The sequence below is a fragment of the Cynara cardunculus genome, assembly GCF_001531365.2.
Source record: "Cynara cardunculus var. scolymus isolate 2C chromosome LG 14, CcrdV1, whole genome shotgun sequence".
NCBI lineage: Eukaryota > Viridiplantae > Streptophyta > Magnoliopsida > Asterales > Asteraceae > Cynara > Cynara cardunculus.
This window is the reverse complement of record NC_037541.1, coordinates 622,833-646,150: the sequence shown is the minus strand read 5'-3', so window position 1 is coordinate 646,150 and position 23,318 is coordinate 622,833. Positions and strand designations below refer to the sequence as shown.

The 23,318-nt window shown below is 32.7% G+C and overlaps 2 protein-coding genes across 3 annotated transcripts in view; both read left to right on the top strand.

The window, feature by feature from the left end:
* The window catches only part of LOC112526541 (F-box protein SKIP27-like), a 3,280-nt gene extending 650 nt beyond the window's left edge, over positions 1-2,630 (top strand). Inside the window, exons 2-4 of one of the 2 annotated variants that reach the window (XM_025136869.1) lie at positions 289-488; positions 1,962-2,036; positions 2,121-2,630. In XM_025136869.1, coding sequence (XP_024992637.1) covers positions 297-488; positions 1,962-2,036; positions 2,121-2,375 — 522 coding nt within the window. In that variant the 5' untranslated portion in view covers positions 289-296 and the 3' untranslated portion in view covers positions 2,376-2,630. Of the gene's footprint in view, positions 1-277; positions 489-1,961; positions 2,037-2,120 lie in introns of both variants that reach the window. The other variant, XM_025136870.1, reaches the window with a different exon arrangement.
* A 14,252-nt stretch (positions 2,631-16,882) lies between these two features.
* On the top strand, positions 16,883-20,143 carry LOC112526649 (protein TRANSPORT INHIBITOR RESPONSE 1-like). The gene is made up of 3 exons (XM_025137023.1): positions 16,883-17,613; positions 18,628-19,120; positions 19,204-20,143. The coding sequence occupies exons 1-3, from the start codon at positions 17,141-17,143 to the stop codon at positions 19,951-19,953; spliced, it is 1,716 nt and encodes a 571-aa protein (XP_024992791.1). The 5' UTR covers positions 16,883-17,140; the 3' UTR covers positions 19,954-20,143.
* Positions 20,144-23,318: the final 3,175 nt, after the last annotated feature.

The window sequence follows — 23,318 nt, the reverse complement described above, 5'->3', positions numbered from 1 at the left end:
CGTAACATCATATATCTCATCTGGGTTTTTCGTAATTTTGTATATCTCATCTGGGTTTTTCTTAACTTTGTATATCTCATCTGGGTTTTTCTTAACTTCGTACATCTCATCTGGGTTTTTCGTGATTTCGTATATCTCATCTGGGTTTTTCGTAATTTTGTATATCTCATCTGGGTTTTTCTCAATTTTGTATATTTCATCTGGGTTTTTATTAACTTCGTATATCTCATCTGGGTTTTTCGTGATTTCGTATATCTCATTAACTGTTCATTTGATGTTTGATATCAGGAGCAAGAATGGCAATGGGGAAGAATGTAGGGTTAGGGCTCGTAAAACGAACCAATTCATTTGGTAGAAAAAGGATTCTGATTTTGAACGATATCGATTCGATTGATGTTTGTAAACCCACAAAAAAGCAGTTTTTAGAACTCAATTCTGGTTTTTGTAGTCAAAGATCATTGCTTCAAGCTCTTCCTCAAGAAATCTTGGTAAGTTTCTTCAATTCAATTTCAATCCACTTTGAACAATTCCTTCATAAATTGTATATATATTTATATACGGTAAACAGAAGAAATAAACTCACACCCCCTTTCCACCTTCGATGAGGTTTGAACTTTTGACCTGACCTTTTAAGAGGTTAATGACTCACGTACCGTTAGATCAAACAGAAGGTTAATGACTCCTATACTGTTAGATAAAAAACAATTGGTTTGGTTAGGTATATAGTTTTATTGAAAAGTAGTTTTTTAATAGGTATGCACTTCAATTAACATAACATTTCTACCGTATAATAGATATGCTATAATTTTTTTCTATATTTTCTGTTGGGTAAGTTGCATGAAAAAGTAACGTAATTTAACTTGGTTCTTATTTTGGTAACATGTTTTTAGAACTTTCATTTTGATATCTAAGATGTAAAGTTTTAAATATTTAAGTATCCGGGTAAGTGGTTGAAGCATTAACCGGTTACCATGGTTACCATGCTGGTGTAGTATCCAATTCAGTACTATTTGCTATTCAACCCAATTTTATCCTATCACTTGCTACATCACTATGATGAACGTTAATACTTCAACAGGTTATTCGGGTATTTAAATGTTTAAAACTTTTATTTAAGTATCCGGGTAAGCGGTTGAAGCATTAACCGGTTACCATGCTGGTGTAGTATCTAATTTAGTACTATTTGCTATTCAACCCAATTTTATTCCATCACTCGTCACATCAGTATGATAACCGTTAATGTTTCAACCGGTTATCCGAATACTTAAATGTTTAAAACTTTACATCTTAGATACCTAAATGAAAGTTTTGAAAGTACGTTTCCCAAAATAAGAATCAAGTCAGAGTATGTTAATTTTGTAATACAATTTACCCTTTTCTGTTTTTCTATATTTTATAGGAGATTTTAACATAGTTGTAAGAGTAAACTTCTTTTAAATTTACAAAAGTTCTAAAATAGCATAACGGTTGAAGATACTCTTATATACCTAGATAACGTAAAGAAAAACACGAGAAATTTGCGGCTATAAAAGATGGTTCGAGGCGTTTAGGTGTATAACCATAAAAATCAGATATATTTAGGTTTACAACCTTAAATGAGATTTTAATTAAATTTATGACCTTTTGATGAGTATGAAGCTATCAGAGGTCATGAATTTACCTAAATCTCAGTTAAAGTTGTATACCTAAATATCTCTGGTTTAAGAAAACAGATAATTACAGAAAGGGTCGAAATCGGAGCTTCATCCATAAAATAACCATCTATTTCGCAAAAAATATATACACAAACCTATTTTCATGATGATCGGTATAATATATGGTATCTGCGAAATAGGTGGTTATTTTGTCATTTTGTGACGATTAGACTCTGGTATTGATTATTTTTATGACAATTCGGGTTGAGAAGACGATTGATCGGTTTTACACACACTTATGGTGTTTATGTGTGAAATTTCGAACAGATTAAGATACTATGTGGAGTAGATCACGAAGATTTAAAGAGGCTATTTCACGTATCGAAACCAATAAGAGAAGCCGTAAGTCGTTTATTCTTCTAAAAGAACGATGATTAGGGTCACGTTTTCTTGAAACGTGTATTAACCTCAATGTGAAAATTGCAGGCTTTGATCGCAAAGAAATGGCATTTCGAGTATCGGACACCTAAAAAGATCTCAGCGTTTAGGTGTTCGTTGAACTTGGACGAGTTTCCGTCGAGCGGTTTCGAAGAAATCGAACCTCCAAATGCACCAAAACAATTAAGAGTATGTCGTTCTCGTGTGACGAGAAAAAATTCATCGGCCATTTGTGTGTCCTTATTTGCCGATAAAGTTCAAGAAAGACCAACAAACAACTTATTAATGGAAATGGAATCGTAAAAAACAGACATTGGTGCATCAAGATTCTTCGGTTTAAAGATTCCGGGCGCGTCAAGATTCTTCGACTTAAAGATTCCGGGTGTGTCGAGATCCATTAGATGCCAAAAAGGCATTGGTTCAGTAGTATCTTGATTATCAGTAAAAACGAATCTAGCAAAATATCAAAGATTCAGAACCTCACCAGAGGTGAAAACTGTACAAAATATTTGTAGACATGTAAATATTATATATTTAGAGAAAGGTTTGTTGGTTCTATAGCTATTTAAGAGTAGAGGAGATTTACTTTGTAAATCAAGTTACTTGTACAAATTTCATTTAACTAATTATAATTTTTTATTTTGTTTATTTTTTTGTAATTAAGAGAGGTTGATTAATCATTTTAATTGTGGAGGTTGTTAATCATGGATACCATCATCTTATTATTTTAATGTTAGAGAAATACATGAAATAATTTCATTAAAATTTTATTAAGTATTATATGAACAAGTTTCATAACCATATATAAAACAACTTCATTAAAAAAAGTATTATATGAAACAATTTCACAAGATTAAAAAATTTCATGAAAATTTTTCATAAGATTAAACAACGAAATCGATGGATGAGGATGATTTACACGGTTGATACAAATTAAATTGTTTGTATTTGATCGTTCTTCTCTTTCTATATATATTCTTAAAGTCTATTAGATTATGGTTTTTGGAGGGAAAATCAATATAAATTACACACAAAATTAAACAAATTAGGTGTTGACTCACCATGAATTTCAGCAAAGTCAAAGCAAAGACTCCCTTAAAAAAAAGTTGGGTTAAATGCACCTCTATGTATTGCTTAATGCATTCTTATCCATAAATTTCTTTTTCACACACATCAATATCAATATATGCTTTTTACATTCTCAATACTTGAATGACCTGATTCTGATATGAAAGGGGGTGCCATTAGCATTCCAAAAAAAAATCCACTCAAAGAAATAAAATTTTAACAGATTTTTTAAAATAAAATTTTATAAATTTTTTATTTTAACAGATTCTTTAAAACCTTCTTTAAAATGAAGAAAATATAAAAGGTGGTGAAACTTTTTATATTTGGAAAACTTTTTAAAAATGATTATTTTGAAAAAAGAAATTAATTTTTATTTTTTTGTACTAATGAGAAATGTTAAAATTAAAGCTTTATGTTTGAATTCGTGTAACTAGCTATGAATAAACATAATTAAATAGAAGATAAACATCTCATCTTAAAATATAAAAAATCTAAAATATAATTATGATAATTATTAAGTTTTAACTGAATACTTAATTATTATCTTTATAAAAAATATATTATTAAACCTAAATTAAGTTAAATTAAAATATAATAAAAAATTTGAATTAAAAAAATATACAAACAAGAACTTTTAAATAGTTAATTTGATACTAATATTGATATATTTTTACAAATTTTATATGATATTTTCAAATTCGTATTTAATTCAAAAATAAAAACATTACCGCTTTCTCAAAACCACATAAAATCATATTTATATCGACATGGATAAAAAATAAAACGAAACATTGAAATGAAAATATGTCTCGATGCATTGCACAAGTACCCTTCTACTATTATAAAGCATTTCACAAAAAATTCTTAAAAATCATTTTTTATGCATGAAGTACTATGTATTAATCCATATTACTTAAAATTTAAAATTACAAGTAAATTGTGACTAAATACAACTTATTAAAGCTTCATTTTTTGAATTCATATAACTAACTGCAAATAAACATAATCAAATATAGTATAAACATCTCATTTTAAATATCAAAAATCTAAAATATAATTAGGATAATCATTAAGTTCTAACAAAATAATTATATTTATAAAAACTATATTGTTAAGCTAAAAATAAATTACTTTGCTATTATACCTAAATTAAGGGGGTGTTTGGGATTGCTTATTTAAAACAACTTATGTTTTTTTATAAAAGTGTTTATTAACTTATGTGGTATCAAAACGGAGTTTTGTAAGAAGTATTTGGATTAGTTTATAGCGGTACCAAAAAACAATAAGCTGATAAGTTGTTTTTTAGTAAGTTGTTTTTTAATGTTTGACAAATTTTGCTTATATATGTAAAATGACTAAAAATAACAGTCTTCCATATTATTGACAAAATTTTATATCAAAAAGATTAATAATTTATATCAATAAGATAAATAATTAACAAACATTAATAAAATAGGGTCAAAATAGTAAACTGGTAATAAACAGTTTTTCAAAAGTCATGAAGGATTAACTTATCAAAAACTGCTTATTACCGGTTTGACACTGGTATAAACAGTTTTATTTTTCCTCATCCAAACACTATCATTTAGCTTATCACCGGTACCAGACTGGAATAAGTCAAAAAACAACTAAAATAAGCAATCCCAAACACCCCCTAAATTATAATAAAAAATTGAATTAAGAAAATTGTACAAAAAAATGAGAACTTTTAAATAGTTAATTTGCTATTAATATCGATATAGTTTTTCAAATTTATTTTTTATTCAAAAGTAAAAATATTGTATTTATCGAAACCGCATAAACCGTATTATATCAATAGAGACAAAAAATAAAATGAAACATTTAAATGAATATGTATCTCGCTGCATTGCACGAGCACCATTCTAGCATAATTAATACTGTAATCTCTAAAATGGAGAAGCTGTTGGAAATGGAAGTAATTTTTCTTTGAAAATTTTGACATTTGATTCTTCATTTCGGAGAATCTGTTGGAGATACTCTAAGATTATCTCCAACATATTATCTATAATTTTTCTAAAATAGAGAATTAAAAGTTAAAATCTGTAAAAAGTTTACATTCAACTTCATCGGCTTCTGTATTTTATAGAATTTCAACATCAACTGTAAAATCAAAATATTCTATAATTTTATCATCTCAATACAGTAAAAAAAAAACTTTATATTAAAACTAAAAAATAAATCTAATTGGTGAGAAATGTTATAATAACATTTTTCTCTTTTCATTAGAGAATTTTAGAGAATTCTCTGTATTTTGAGTTTTCTCTATTTTAGAGAACAAGATATGGAATCTATTGGAGCAATATATAAAACAAAACTCTGTGTTTTTTTTTAGAGAATCTGTCAAACATGCACTTATACAGTATGCAAGTTTTTATACAATTATTATCAGACTTTATTTATTAGAGCAGATTCAATGAAAGATATTATAAAAACTTATTTATTTTATTTTTTCTGGTCATATCACTTTTAATTCAACAAACTTACCTAAATAAAAGTCCACAGACTTCAGTTATTACATAGAATGCCTTATATGTTACATGCATGAAATAAAAACCTACTTTTATAAATTTCCTTATTATAGTACTGTACTTTCATTTTTTCTTATTACAATAATATACTTTCAAATTATTATTTATTAAGGTATCATACTTTGAAAAATCTACTCATTATAGCATTGGATAACCTGCTACCATTAAAACTGATTAACCCTTACTTTTTTTTTTGGCTTCATTGGCTTAAATGAGGTGATGTAGAAGACACATCATTTTGATGACATGACTAAAAAAATAAAAAATAAAAATAAAAACCTTTCAAATTGTTATTAATGATTTTCACTTTTCATTGCTACGATTAAAAAATTTTCAATTTTTTTTTTACTTTTACTTATTAAATTGCATGTAATTTCAATATTTTAGAGTAAAATGTTTTTTTAAATAAATATGATACATTATTTTCTTTTTCAAAAAATACATATTTTTTTAAAAATATTAGCGAGATAAGTTGTCTTCTACTAGTTTTATTAATATTGNATTTTGTTGGTAAAGAAAACGCATTTATTTTCTTTTTCAAAAAATACCTATTTTTTTTAAAAATATTAGCGAGATAAATTGTGTTTTATCTAGTTTTCTTTATATTGTTATATTAATGAATAATTTAGAAATTATATAATTCATTTAATACATTTATTAAATGATATGTAAATTCAGTTTTTTTTCAAAATATAATGTTGTAATAAGAACTGTCATATCAGTAAAAAAATTCATATGGACATACCATGTGGACAAAGACGTGACATGAAAACTTGTAACTTGTGTAATATCATCTTAATTCAAATCAAAAGGTTACCGGTATTATTGCTATAATCTAGAATTTGAGATACTATTTTTTAATTTTAAAATTTAGAATTAGAAACGAATACTAAATTTAGGTAAACATGTTTGATTAAACGTACAATGTCTAAATAATAAAATATTAAACTAAAAATACAATGCTATAATAGGAACTGATGATGCTATAATAAAATGATGTTGAAAATACAATGTTTTAATAAGATATTTCATGTCGGTGGTAAAGTACATGTGGACGGCCTACGTGGACAATGAGGTGACATGAAAACCTGATATAATGGGTAAATTTAAGTCAAAAAGTAATCTAATGCTATAATAGGTAAATTGTTTAAAGTACAATGTCTTAATAATAAATAGTTTGAAAATACATTACTATAATAAAAAAAACTGAAAATACAATACTATAGTAAAGAAATTCATTAAAGTAGTTTTTATTTTATGCATTTTGTCATTCTCGCATTTTTAGATTATTAGTTTTGTATTTAGGCCCAACCAATTTAATTGTTTTACAGATGTTGATTGGGCTTAGCATTTTGGGCCTGTAAGATATTTAAGATGGATTATTATGAATTTTAGTGGGGAACCCAGTTCACCTGACTTGAACAGGGACGAGGATTCTCCGCTAAAATGGGTCTTGGGGCCGAGGATCCCCCGTAGACTCAAATCGGGGATGGGGAACCGGCCAGGGATGTTACTCAAACTGATAACAAGTATTCTTCATGGGGGATTGACCGCGGACGGGATGTTAATCCATGTATCCGCCGGGGACTGGGGCCGTGGCTGGGGATTACAAAACCCGCACCATCCCCGCCCCGTTGTCATGCCCAAGTATTATATGCTTTTGCATTTTTCTTAATTATATGATTATTTTATTCTTTTTAATATTTTCAGTTATTCGGTTTTTTGTCGGATATGTTACCCATTGTTTCAAAGGTGTGACAATTACCGACTCATTACTAATACTGAATAATAACATAAATATTCTACAAATAAGATGTAGTGAATGCCTTACGCATTCCTATATTTCTTAAATAACTGAAACTCAGATATTTAAACAAACTAAAACAACTGATATTAAACAAATTCTCATGAAATTTTATTGCTTCCCATTGTCACCGTCAGCAGTTTTGTGTTTATTATAAAGTGGACAAATCTTAGATTGAGAATCGTTCGCACATTGTGCAGTAATCGTTTTCGTTAGTGTCAAACCAAATAATATCAGTGTAATCGTCAATTACATTCCCCTGGAACGACACAGCTTCCCACTAAACACCATTTGTGTATACTGTGAATTATTTCAGATAACGTTGCCAATGATGATCACGTTTTTATCCATTTCGTTGTATTATTCTGCACTATACTGGTTTTTCTTTTCGAAAATATAACTGATGTTTAAGGAGGCAAGAATGAAAACGCCATGTTCACACTGAAAAAGTGAACTCTTGATTAAAATTTGTCCAGAATAACACAATCCCGAAAACAGTGTTTTACATAATTGTAATCAATCATTCAATATTATAATTTTCAAAAAGTCATCAAACGGGATCCACAAATAGGAAGTTTGTCTTCAGATCTTTTTGAAAATCAATACAGATCCAACACCTTCAATTTATCTGTGACGATAATTACAAAAGTGTACTTTTAATATGAAATTTCCAAAAAAATATATATTTTACCATTAACAGCTTATACATTTCGAAACCAAAAGGCCTTTGACCTAGCAATATGTGAGTCGTTGGCCTCCTAGGAGGTCAAAGGTTCAAACCTTACTAAAGATGAGGAGGGTGTGTGAGTTTATTTGTTCTATTTATTGTATATAAATATTATACTCTTACACATGTCAACCTTTTGAATTAAATGATTATGTATTCAAACCTCGTTTTTACTGGTTTTCTATATACAAATGTTTTATTCAAGAGAAAGTAACTGAAAAAACAGATCAAGTTACTTCATGTTCGAAATAGTTTTCAGCTGGCTGTTATGTTATCAACCCAATCATATCAAGTCGGCTAGTCTGATGTCTAAGATAATCGTAAAAGATATTTTATCGGGTTCATCTTAAGTGGGAATAGAGCTGATTGATGATGTAGCAGTAACAGTTGTTTGTTTACTTATTAATGGTTTAATTAAATGACAGTATCTGACTCGGTCAGACATGAGTCTTATTTGGTATTTTTTTTTCCAAGGCTTTGAATCTTTCAATTCATATGTGAATGTTCATTTTTCAGGTTATCTGTATATCATTCACGATCGCTTTTTCCACGATTACATTTCACTGATCGTAGAGTTGCATCAAATATTTGAAACTCGAGTTTGATCATCATTAGATATAAAAATGGAGTTCAAAGCGAAGGATCGTGTGAGAAGCATAAGAAGGGATCTGGACCATTGATCACCTTTAATCTCAAACCCACCCATAAATCGCGCTTGATATGGGGATTGATCAAATGTATATCGGTGCATCTCGTCCTATTGTGCATCCAATGATGGAGATCATTTCTTACGCTTCTCCCTTAAACTCTCATTCTCACCGGAACCCAACCCTGGAGTTCAATTTCCTGACAAAAAAATTAACTGATGGTTTTGAAACACAAAAAACCATTTTAAAGATCTTCGATCAGACTAAAAGCATGACCTAGATTCTTTCTGACTGATATAACTGTATACGATGTAGACTGGTATAAAAATTAAAGTTGCTGATGCATTTTTACGACCGTAATACGATGTCACAAAGAGATGACATGATTTAAACAAAGAACATGAGCTGCTGAGTGCACACTCGAATTAATGAATTGTCGGTGTACACTTGAATCAAGGAGTTGTTGGTGCATTTATTCAAGATCTTGACAACTGATTTGAGCCAACTATGAAGTATATCTGAGTTGATTTGAACCGTGTGCATTTAATCTGCATCATTGAAGATCTAACGCTTACAAATATAAGATATAAGTAGATCTAACGTTTACGAATATAAAACACGGAGCAAGTAATAGATGAAACTCACACAAATATTGAGAAGAGATCAGTATATTTGCAAAAAAGCCAAACTGCATGAAAAAGTAACGTATTTTAACTTGATTCTTATTTTTGGTAACGTATTTTCAAAACTTTCATTTTGGTACCTAAGATGTAAGGTTTTAAACCATTTAAGTACCCGAGTAACCGGTTGAAGTTTTGAAACTTTACATCTTAAAAATCATTTTTATTCCATAAGCAATATTTTTAAGAGTTTTTCAATTTATGGGTCATTTATTAAATGTTTATTGAATAAACGTTCATTTGCAAGAATCACTACCCCCGCCTCACTTTATTCGGTAACATTCCCGTTCATCAACATGAATTATTTGTAACGGTCACTTACCCAGTAAATGTTAACTGGGTAACAATCTTTTCCCTCACTTGCTAGGTAAGAATCTCGATTGTGGTCATGCCTTTTACTAGATAAGAATCTAGGGGGACGTTTTCTAAACACTTATCAATGTAATTTACCATAACGATTGAACATGAAAATCCGATAATTTTACCTGTTAAGAGGTATAACAAGAACCGAAAGTCTTACTCAATAAGTGAAAAAACAAATTCTTACCCGGTAAGAGGTATAACAAGAACCGAAAGTCTTCAGACGCTTACCAATAATCTATTTTGATGATTAAAAATGTTGCACGATAAGGTCAGCGAGGGTGATGTCTTTTCCCAGTAAGCGTTTACTTAGGGGCCGTTTAGCAAACGTTTACCCAAGTAAGCGCTTACCTAGTAACAGTACCTCACCGGATTAATATGATAAGAACCAAGAATCTTACCCGGTAAAAACGAGACAAGGACCAAGAATTTTACCCGGTAAGTGAGGACGACAACTCTTACCACGGTAAACGCTTACCGAATAAATTGTTGCATACAATGTCGTTTTGATAGACTAAAATTTTACGCGATAAATAAATAATAGTATTAAATTTTACCATATTTCTCGTACTTTGTTTCTTTTTAAGAATTTGGTAAAAAAAAACTACAAAATTTTCTATTAATTTCTTATTTTATTTTTATAAATTTAATAATAAATAATAGCATGGAAGAGTGTTCATGAGTGACAGCTCAACAAAATAAAAAAATAATGTTGATGGGTACGTGACAGGACGTGATTGGGGAGCCGCACACGATGAAAAACCGACAGCTTAGCCGCCTTGGTCTATCTTTTTGTTTCGTAACATGAGAAATAATTGCATCCACCCGTTACCATCCTCCATTTTTTACAAACGGGAAACAAGATAACGTGGCACTTTTTTAAAGCATCAATAATTATCAAAAAGAATTTCAACTTTCAAGTGAAAGCTCGACTTGACGATGAACCGTTCGATATTTCATTACATCAAATAGAAATCGGATCTAACACGTGAAACCTAAAAGCATTTATAATGTAACGTTTTTATAAGTTACTACGATTATTGTTTTAAAAACTATAACAATTGTTGGTCATTTGTATCATTAATATCATTTAAGTGTAATGAGCTTAATTTGTTGACCAATATAATCTTGATAAATATTGAATAAGTAAGGTGGTGCAGAGTGCACATTTGTTTTAGTTTATTTCGATTTAAAATATACCATTATTCGCCCCTAAACGACGGGGGATCTGGGGGCAACGCCCCTGGTAGCGGGGTCTAAGGGGTGGCAACCCCTGGCGGGTTAATGTTACTTACTATATGAAAAATGCATGAAAATCCAAATTTGTGATTTTGAACACGGTTTTTGGCCCTGTTTTTTAAACTTGGTTTGGTGGTTCTGAAATTGTCGTTTGACAATTTTCGAATTCTTGTTCGTATTGGTCATTTGATTTTCGAGGGTATAGATAGATTCATAACATCGATTCTCTGCTTGAATTACTGAATTTTATCTGATTGAAGTTTCGATTGTATCATCGAAATATTTCAATCTGAAAGTGAATCACAACTTTCAGTAATCCAAACAATCGAAACACCCATAAATTTTAACAATAAGTGTCGTCATGATGTGCAGTGACTGATTCAAAAAATTATTTGAGTTGGTATATTTTTAAGGTGGGTTTATATAAGGGAAATTAATCAAAATGACCATTTTATACACGGTATGCTAACAACCTAACCACTTTTTAGATATTTTTCACAAAATGACCAACCCGTTCAACCCAACCCAACGCAAAATAACTCAACCTGAAGCAACCCGATGTTTAATCGAGTTGTAAAATTGTCAAACCGTAGGCATTGAGTTACTATTATTTGAACCCAACCCAACCTGACGAAGTCGATATCCTTTTATTTCTTGGATTCAATATGATTGTTGAATTTCTATTAATATATAAATTAGACAATTAGGGGCTGTTTGTTTTTTTAATTTTTCACTTAATCTCCTCTTATGTCTGAATCGGTCAGACATAAGAACTTTCAGATCGTTTTTTTTTTYTTTTCAAATTAAGAGCTGAATTCGTTTATTTTCCTCTGAATTTTTAAGTGGTAACCCTAGCACTTAAAACCTCTTATTTCTATCGCCTCCTTACGTCGCTTGTCTCAGTTTACAAAAACAAACAGTCTTACTGATTCAGATTTCAGACGTAAAAACAAACAGTCTGACTGATTCAGATTTCAGATTTCAGACGTAAAAACAAACAGTCTGACTGATTCAGATTTCAGACTTCAGCACCACCTCTTAAAATTCAGAAGTGAATTCAGATTTCAGACTTCAGCACCACCTCTTAAAATTCAGAAGTGAATTCAGATTTCAGACTTCAGCACCTCTTAAAAAACAAACGTTACCTTAGACTATCATGCATCTTTTCATATACACATATTTTCAATTTATTCACATCTCTATATAACTCATTCGTATATATGTTCAGTAATTGTGAACATATATATGTAAATTGTGAAAATTAACTGAGTGTGATATACATAAGAAATATGGATAAGTTGTATCAAATGATTGATAATAAAAAAAATTATTAGTAGAGAAATAACATATTCAAGGTTAGAAGAATATTTTAATGTACCAAAGTATTAACCCGACCGACCTGACTAACCCCATCAACCCGTACGGGTTGGGTTGCACTTTGATTTGGGTTGAGTTGGGTTAATATTTTTTCAAACCACAAGCAATGGGTTGAGTTGTTCAAATGTCTTCAACCCGATCAACTCAACCCATAAGCACCCCTACTTGTGTTCGACTCAAGGCTCAAAAGAGTTACTCCATCCTTGGTTGTGGCTCAAGGCTCATGCTCGACGCCACACTAATTTTGTGKCACCCCATGATCTTACGTGTGATTTTGTAAGACGATTTCGGTTTTTCTTACATTTGCAGTGTTAAATTTTTAGTTTTTAAGGGATAATTTTATTTAAATTGTTTAATATAATTGACTCAGTAAATAGTAGAAAATATGTGTGTGTATGTATTGAGACACATATTTGCCGCCAAAAATTACGTTTGAAAAACGTTATGGTCCCCATCATGACTTACAAGGTTTCGGGCTTGAATTCGTCGTCACACTTTTTCCCACGCCATTTAAAATCTTGATTATCTATACTATATTATAAAGTTTTTGATAAAAATTCTTAAAAACCATTTTTTATGTACGAAATATTGTTTATTAATACATATTACTTAAAATTCAATATTACAAGTAAATTGTGTGTAAGTACAACTTATTAAACCTCCATGTTTGAATTCGTGTAACTAATTGCAAATAAACTTTTTTTTTTGAAAGGCAAAAGGAAGGACAAGGAAGAGAGCTTCGGCAAGGCCAACACCCTCACCAAGCCAACCACTATATTAAAACAAAAACAAATCTAGCAAGAAGCTAGATACAAGAAAATACAACGCAACCAAAAATACGAGGGGCAAAAAGACGGAACCAAGACATCCCCTTACAAAACCAAAGTAAAAAAGAAAACCTATCCCAAACAGACGGGAGGACAAAAACCAAGAGACTAAATAAAATAGGGAGAGGAAGACCAAACTTCCCAATTAAGATGAAATTTACGATTTCTGTTTCCCATTCAAAGCTTCGAGATATTTTGAACACAAGAGAATGGATCTTCACCTTTTTTTCTTCGTTTTCACCTCATCCTCAGCATAAAGAATTTCGTTCCGCCACTTCCAAAGATGCCAAAGAGCCACAGCGCATACTGATAAAAAGATTATACCAACCTTGCGAAGAGATCCTACTTGTTTGATCAGCATTTTAAAATCAGCCACCGATGAAAGTCGTGGAGCTTTAAGATCCCACCAAGCCCAAATTTTCCTCCAAAGAATGCTTGCCACTGAACAAGAAAAGAAACAGTGATCCATTGTTTCGACACCTTTTTCACACAGGATGCACTCTAAAGACTGTAACTGAATCCATCTCTTAGAAAGATTAAATCTTACGGGAATAGCCTCTTTAAGAAAACGCCAAATGAAAATGTTTACCTTCTTCGTAATTAAGGGGCTCCAAAGACAAGGATCGTTGCTTTCACCATTCGAATCAGCTAGCTCTTGGATTAACTTTGACATGTGTTTTACCGTGAAAATCCCTCTTTTGTGCCAATTCCAAGACCACACATCCTCGCCCGAAGTATTAAAATGCGTTTGAGAGAGTTGCCTTTTTAAGGCTAGAAGATCATCTAAGCTTCTTCCTCTAACCGTTGTATTCCAGTTCCAAGTACCAGACCAAGAACCATTAGCATAGGTCCATCTATCTTTGAAGACAACGTTTTTATCCCTTTCTAAAGCATAAAGTCTAGGGAATATATCTTTCAGCTTTGACCCTTGACCTATGCTTGCGTCTTTCCAAAAGAGAGAGTTAGACTCTTTAGCAATCTGTTTCGTAAACTAGTGAATGACATTCTGACTTTCCACTGTCACATTTCTGCAAGTGTTGACAATAGAAGCCCAAACACTATTTCCAGCCAAAGGCCTATTAGAAAAGAGACCACCACCCTCGCCATAAAATTCAGAAATTACATCCTTCCATATGGCATTAGAACTAGATAGAAACATCCAGATCCATTTTGCTAACAAAGCATCATTTTTTATTTTTAAACAGACAACTCCCAAACCACCTTTTGACTTTGAGCACAAAATTTTCTCCCAAGCGACCCAATGCATTTTTTTTTCCTCCTCCTTATGTCCCCAAAAAAATCTTCTCCTTATAGATTCCAAGTTGTTGATAACTGACTTGGGCGCTTTGAAGAGAGAGAAGTAGAACAGCGGAAGGGAAGATAGCACTGACTGAATTAGTGTAAATCTTCCGCCTATGGAGAGGCATTTTGACTTCCAGTTCGACAGATTTTTTAGAAATTTGTTTTCCACAACTGACCAAGAAGCTTTTTTCTTCATGTTACCACCAACGGGAAGTCCCAGATAAATGAAAGGAAAAGAAGAGGCCTTGCATTTTAACATACCAGCCATATTGTTGAYCTCCRCCTCCGGAACTCCAATACCAAAAAGGTTGCATTTGGATATATTTATCCGCAGTCCTGAAACTTCATGAAAGCAATTAAGAATATTAGTAAGAGTTAYTAAATTCTTACGCGACCATTTACCGAATATTAAAGCGTCATCCGCGAACTGAAGGAGAGAAATATTTCGATTGGATTTAGCCAGCCGGATGCCTTTAAACAGCCCCTGGTTGCAAGCAGATTTTATCATGAGATGTAAGACTTCCCCTATAAGCAGAAAAAGAAACGGAGAAAGGGGGTCTCCTTGTCTTAGTCCCCTTTGCATRTGAAATTCATCGGAAGGCGTTCCATTTATCAATATGGACGTAGAGACAGATTTTAAGCAAACTTTAATCCAATTGATCCATTTATCTCCGAATCCCATTTGCTTCATAGTATGAAAAAGAAAATTCCAGTTGACCGAATCATAAGCCTTTTCAAAATCCACTTTGAAGAGGAACAATTGCATTTTCTTCTTTTTGGCATGATTCACTATTGCAAATAAACTTAATCAGATACAAGATAAATATCTAATTTTAAATATAAAAGATCTAAAATATTAGGATAATCATTAAGTTATAACAGAATATTTGATTATCATCTTTATAAAAAAATATATTATTACACCTAAATTAAATTACTTCATTATGTTAAATTAAATTATAATAAAAATTTTGAATTAAATAAATTACATAAAACTAAAAAATTTAAATAGTTAATTTAATACTAATATCCACATAAATTTTTCAAAATTATATGATATTTTAAAATTTATATTCTATCCAAAAATATAAACATTATCATTTTCTCAAAACCACATAAAGCCATATTATATCAACAAAGATAAAGAATAAAATAAAAATAAAATAAAATCGAGACGTGTCTTGATGCATTGCATAAATACCTTTCTAGTTATACTAAAGAGTCTGACAAGGACTGTATTTACACACTTTTTAAGGTCATATTAATTATAAGTTTTTGCTTTTAAAATATTATTTAAACAATGTTTCAGTAAGGGGCTTTTTGACAGTTACAAAATGGTTTAATGTAGAATAATTAAGTTAAAAAGCTTTCATGATATAATGTAAAATAAAATATTATTGTTTGGTAATTGTTTACAATGAAATTAGACGTTTAATGGTTAAGGGAGACTTATTATACAAAATCATTCAGATGGTTTTAGAATCATTAAGAGACAAAATATTTTTTTTTGCCAAACAAGATTTATCTCTTAACGATTCAGAGACTGTGTCTTAATTGAACTATTAAGAGGTAAACAAAACCCCTAAGTTTTAATTGCCACTCCTCTGCTGTAACTTTCTACCCCCAGTACATGTTCCCTCTCACACACCCTCTGCATGTCACTCTCCTCACACACTCACACCCTACATAATCTCACCTCCCTCACATGCACCCATAAGAAGGGGTGAGGTTAGAAAAACCCTTTTTTTATATTTGACAAATTTTTTTAATACGTTTTCTTATATTGACGTCTACTTAATAAACTATTTTTCATCGAACAAAATTAATTTATCATTTACTTTTTTAACTAATAATTAACTTTTAAGGAATTGGTATTCTAGTCATTGTTATTTCTGATTTATTATTTAACTCTTAATAGTTTCATTAAGAGACAACTTCTGAACTGGTAAGAGGTGAATTTTGTTCGATAAAAAAAGTCTACCTTCTAATGATTTTGTATCATTTAATCATTCAACTTCTTAATTTTATTATAAACAATTATATTATATTTTATATTATATTATAAGATTCATTTAATCATTCTGTATCAAATCGTTCAACAACCGACAAATAATTGTTGTAAAAAAGATATATTTTAAGCTGTTTCCCTTTTTGAAAACATGAAAGCTTACAAGAAAAAGATATTATACATTATATATAACGGGGAAAAAAAATATTTCAGAGGTCCATTAATGGCTGCCGGGAGACAGACAATGGCTGGATCCTTTATTATAATGGAAAGATAAAGACACCACTGACCTCCATTAATGGCTACTGGAAACGGAATAGCATCTAAATTCCATCTCTTCCCCACTTTTTCCCCATCAAATCCAAGCTTCTTCCACATTAATTCTTAACAAATTTCGAGCAAAACCCCAATTCCTGTTCTTATTGCTTTCGATTCGAAATAATTTCCACAGTTTAATTCAGTTTTTGCAGAAACAGAGCTATGGATCCAGATCTGACCAAACCATGGGCGTTGCCGGAAGAATTTCTGAAACGAACATTTGCGTTGATCAACTCCGATAAGGATCGGAACTCGGCGTCACTCGTTTGCAAAGACTGGTACAACGCCGAGCGGTTTAGCCGCCGCCACGTCTCCATCAGAAACTGCTACTCCGTTTCACCGGAAATTGTAGCTGCGAGGTTTCCGGGGATCCGGAGCGTTACACTGAAGGGGAAGCCTCGGTTTTCCGATTTCAATTTGGTGCCGGAGGATTGGGGAGCCGATGTTCAATCATGGCTGAGTGTTTTCGCGGCGGCGTATCCTTTTCTGGAGGAGCTGCGGCTGAAGAGAATGGCGGTTTCCGATGAGAGTTTGGAGTATTTAGCTATGAATTTTCACGGTTTTAAAGCTTTGTCGTTATTGAGCTGTGATGGTTTCAGTACTATTGGGTTGGAAGCCATTGTTACTCATTGCAAGTAAGGTTTCTTTCTCTCTTTCCAGTAATTGCAAGAAATTGGTCCTGGGGGCAAAGGGGCGAAACGATTTTACTCAAATACATAACAGGTTCGGGGAGACGGGCTTGAACTACTCCGTTAAGGTCACCCCTTAGTCGGTTCTGAAATACCTCGTCACATGTCGGGGGCGGGTTCCATGTGGGACGGTCGGGGCGACTTTACTCAAATATACAACAAGTTCAAGCTGTGGGAGATGGGATTAAGCCCCTCTGTTTGTCTCAGCCATTGATTCAGCTCTGAACTACCTTCTGACATATAAAAGGGGGCGGGTTTTGTGGGGGCGGTTAGAGCGACTTTGCTCAAATATAAAATGGGTTCAAGTTCGAATCTTGTGGAGACGGGCTTGAACCCATGTGCTTGTCTCGGTTGTTGAGTCGGCTCTCCTCAAATGTGCTTCTTGGGGGCGAGTTTCATGTGGGGCTTGTCAGAGCGACTTTGCTCAAATATACAACAAGTTCAAGTTGTGAGAGATGGTTTAAGCCCCTCTGTTTGTCTCAGCTACTTGAAATACCTCATGACATATAATAAGGGGCGGGTTTTGTGTGGGGGAGGTCAAAGCGACTTTGCTCAAATATAAAACGGGTTCAAGTTCAAATCCTCTGGAGACGAGCTTGAACCCATCTGCTTGTCTCGGTTGTCAAGTCGGCTCTCCTGAAATGTGCTTCTTGGGGGCGAGTTTCATGTGGGGATTCTCGGAACGACTTTGCTCAAATATAGTACACGGGGCGGGTCCTTGTGAAGTCGGTCGGGATTGCCAGTAATCAACATTTTGTTCAAAAAATTGCAAGAAATTTGTTGAATATAAATCAATAATTTACATAAGAGGCACAATTGTTTGGTTTTATAAACTTAAGTTCTATAAATCAGTCTAATTAAAACATTTAGACATATTTGGCGTACTATAAAACCAATTCTGTTGTAGTCTCCATCTCTTTGCGTTGTTTCTTGACGAACTTTGAAATCTTGATTTTGTAGAAACTTGACGGAATTAGACCTACAAGAGAATGGGATCGACGATCTTGGTGGAGATTGGTTGAGTTACGTCCCGGAAAACCTAACCTCGTTAGAAGTTCTCAATTTCGCAGCTCTGGATAGCGAAGTCAGCTTCGATGCGTTGGAGAGTCTCGTTTCTCGATGCAAATCGTTACGGGTTCTAAAAGTTAACCGAAAGATAAGTTTGGATCAATTGCGAAGGCTTATCGAGCTTGCTCCAAAGTTAACGGAGCTCGGTACCGGTTCATTCGCGGAAGACCTCGTGTCGAGTTCCGTCACCGAGCTCGAAAGTGCATTCAGCAAATGTCGAGATTTGCATACGCTTTCCGGTTTTTGGGACGTTACTTTGCTTTATCTACCCGTTATATTTCCCGTTTGCGGTAATTTGACGTTTTTGAATCTGAGTTACGCGACTCTCGGGGCTATTGAACTCGAGTGCATTCTTACTCGTTGCAAAAGCCTACGTCGCCTTTGGGTAAGTTGTTTCGCCCTGACCGGGTTTTTCTCGGACTTATTTTCGCCATTCTCTTAGTTCTCAAGAATTACAAATGTTTTCAGGTTCTTGATACGGTAGGCGACGAGGGTTTAGAAATGGTTGGATCGTGCTGCCCGTTGCTAGAAGAACTCCGAGTCTTCCCAGCCGATCCATTTAACCAAGAACTCGGTGTGACGGAGTCGGGTTTCCTGTCTGTATCTAACGGCTGTCCGAACCTACATTACGTGCTCTACTTTTGCCAACGGATGACAAATGCTGCAGTCGCCACCGTTGCCCAAAACTGCCCGAATTTCACTCACTTCCGTCTTTGCATAATGAGTCCCGGAGAACCAGACTACCTAACTAACGAGCCCATGGATGAGGCCTTCGGTGCGATCGTCAAGACATGTCCCAACCTTCGACGGCTCTCCGTTTCCGGCCGGTTAACCGACCTCGCTTTCGAATACATCGGAAATCACGCGAAAAACCTCGAGACGTTTTCGGTGGCGTTTGCAGGCACTAGTGATTTGGGGATGGAGTATGTGATGAGAGGCTGCCCGAAACTGAGGAGGGTCGAGATACGAGACTGCCCGTTTGGAGACAATGCGTTGCTTTCGGGTTTGGCCCAATACGAGTCGATGCGGTCGTTGTGGATGTCGGCTTGTAATGTGACGACCGACGGTTGTAAGAAGTTGGCCGACGAGATGCCGAGATTGAACGTTGAGGTGATCAAAGATGACGGTGGTGAAGATGGCAGTGCCGATAAGGTTTATATCTATCGAACCGTTGCTGGACCAAGAACCGATGCTCCTCCGTTTGTTGTGACACTTTGACTGAACGTCAGGCGGGCCTAGTGCTCGAGAAACGCTGTCGATGCCTGAGTTTCCGATGCGAAAAACGTCTGTAGGAACGTATTTATATTTTGATTTGGGTTGTTTTGCGACTCTAATGAGGTAGAACAAGAGAATGTACTTCGGAGAATCATTTGTTATTTTAAATTATGATATTTGATATCTTTGACCCAATTTGTATAACTGGTTGTTTGGTTGGTTTTTTATTAAGTCTTGTATGAATAAAGCTGTCTGTATGGATTAATTTGTCTATATAGATTGAAAAAGATTTTTGTTCTCTTGGGGTTTTTCATAGATGGAATAAGCGTATTTTTTTAATTTGGATGATCGGGTTTGGGATTTTTTTGGTTATCTGCATAAAACTTTCTCTAGAAGCTTACGAAATAAGTCACTACCAAATGATTATGTATATTTGACCCAATAAGGTGCGAGTCCCATTAAACTTCTAATAACAAACATGCTCTGAGAAAATATTGATCTGGTTGATCTAAAAAAGGATTAAAAGATCGGATTAGTCCGGGATCGACTTCATCCACTTTCGGTTCTTCCAAGCTCTACTTGGTGCAAAAAAAGAAACGAGTTTTAATCTGATCTGATTCATATATATATATATATATATATATATATATATATATATGAAAAATAGGGTTGAGTTTCGATAAGAATGAGGGTTAAAGTGAGAAGTTCAAAAAGGAATATCTCTCCATAGATGCACGTCAGGATGACATGGCATCGAGATACACTAGATCAATCCCCTTATCAAGCGTGATTCATGGATGAGTTTGAGATTACAGGTGATCAAGGGTCTAGATCCCTTCTTATACTTCTTACCCTAACTCTCCTTATCACACGATACTTCGCCATAAAAAAATTCAAACAGAACCCTGAAAAGAAAAAAAAAAAAAAACACTCATCAGAATCATTAGATTATGATGATTTAAAAATATTGCTATGAACACCTTTTAAAAGAAAATAAAAATGTTTTTTAAATCAAAAATTAACGAAATATAATAAATATTGAAGCGAACCAAATTCCACCAAAAAAAAATGGGCCTTAAGTTGGGCTTCAAATTCCTGGCTCCTGCCATGAGCATTGGGCTTTATACTCCCACTATCGGGCCACTTTTTACTCGGGCCGGGTTAGATCGTAGGTTTATCTGGTGATTTTTTCGTCTATTGGACTTTCGTCCTTATGTATGCAACATTCCGTTGTTTTACATAGCAGGACGACATTCGTAATGCTCAAGGGTTACATACGGTCTCGTTCTGATAATGAGCCACAAAAGCTTTTTCTGAACCTTTTTTACGGAAGGGACAAACCCGTTAGAAAAGCGATCTTAGACAACTATTTTTATTTTTGAAAAAATAGACGAACATAGGTAAATATGCTAGGCCCGACCCGGCAGTCTCGAGCCAACAAACGATAATGACCGATTTTTTACAAGTGACGGGTCTTCACAAAAACAATATGTCTATATACCAGGGTAAAGGTAAGATTTTTGTATGTATCATACCTTTCCGTAAACCTGTATCATCTGGGATTTACTGGATACGTTTGGTTTTAATAAATTACCTCATTATGTCTTTATTAACGGGTTTTATTACCGTTCAATCATTTCATTTTCTCAAGTTCAATGTTAACGAGATTAGTCATCAATTCTGTTGTTGTGGTCGGACTCTATTATGGATTTCTGACGATGGTAGCAACGGGGATTTTTATTGTAGCTCGACCTTTCCTTCTGGGGGTAGGAAAATCATGATCGAGATAAAAACGATTATTCAATATGGTCATTTATTTTGAAACGAGGGGCAGAGACCGACTCTATTATTATATAACTAGAAGGGTACTCGTGCAATGCAACGAGATACATCTTTATTTTAATATTTCGTTTTATTATTTATCTCAGTCGATGTTAGAATATGGTCTTATGTGATTTTGAAAAAAACGATAATGTTTTTATTTTTGAATAAAATGTAAATTTTAAGATATTATAAAAATTCGACAAAAATATATCGATATTAGTATTAAATTAACTATTTAAAATTTCTTTTTTTTTTTTGTATAATTTTTTATTATAATTTAATTTAGATTAAATAACGAAGTAATTTATATTTGGTTTAATAATATAATTTTTTATAAAGATAATAATTGATTATTTTGTTAAAACTCGATAATTATTCTAATTATATTTTAGATTTTTTATATTTTATATAAGATGTTTATCCTCTATTTGATTATGTTTATCCGCAGTTAGTTACACGAATTCAAATATGAAGTTTTAATGAGTTGTACTTATACATAATTTACTTGTAATATTGAATTTTAAGTAATATGCATCAATATACAATACTTTATGGATAAAAAATGGTTTTTAAGAATTTCTGTCAAATATTTTATAATATAATATAGATAAACATTTAGTAAATAGGGAGGGGGCATGCATATTTAATTTCCATCCCTACAAATTATGGTGGGGAAAATATAATTAAGAGAAATTTCCATGCAATGAAACATAAATATTAAATGAGTATGTCAATAAAATTGAGGTTTTAATGATTTTTTTTTGTTGGTTGGATATTGAAATAATAAATAACTCAATAATGTCTATATATATAATTTATATTTAAATAGTAAAAACATATACTATAATATCAGTAAAAATACCAAAGGATTTTTAGCCTAGTGGTATCGCAATCTCTAGCCTCTTAGGAGGTCAGGGGTTCAAATTTCACCACAAGTAAAAAGAGTGTGTGAGTTTATTTGTTGCATTTGCCGTATATAAATATTATATATTTCAAAAAAAAAATATTAGTAAAAAATAATATGAAATAAAAATCTACCAAAAATGATGGGTGCATAATATTGAAAGATTCCCCGCCCGATGCTTTGTTAATGTTTTGAAAGCGCCCACGATCTATATCTATGTTAGCAGCTATCATTCGGGAGCTGTTTCTTTTCTCGATCTGATCTCGTACGCAGACGGATAGAAATGCCTTGAGACTATACTTGCAAGTGTACCAATACTCCGTTTTAGGTTACAATCTTATATAAGTTGGGATTTTTCATGAAAACAAAATGTATTACTTTTGGGTCTTGAATAACTATCAACGGATATTAGCAACAAAAAAAAAAAAAAAAACAGTTGTCACAAATCACATCAGAGTTAGTTCAAAAGTCAACCTTACAAACATTCACCTCTCGAACAAATTACTCTTCTGCTTTAAATACTGCTTCAAATAAAATATATTGTACAAATGCACATGGCCTAGACTTTTTCTGGTGGTTTCGACCAGGAGGGACAAAAGAGAGATGCTTTCTGTCAATCGAAAGCAGATGAGTAATAGAA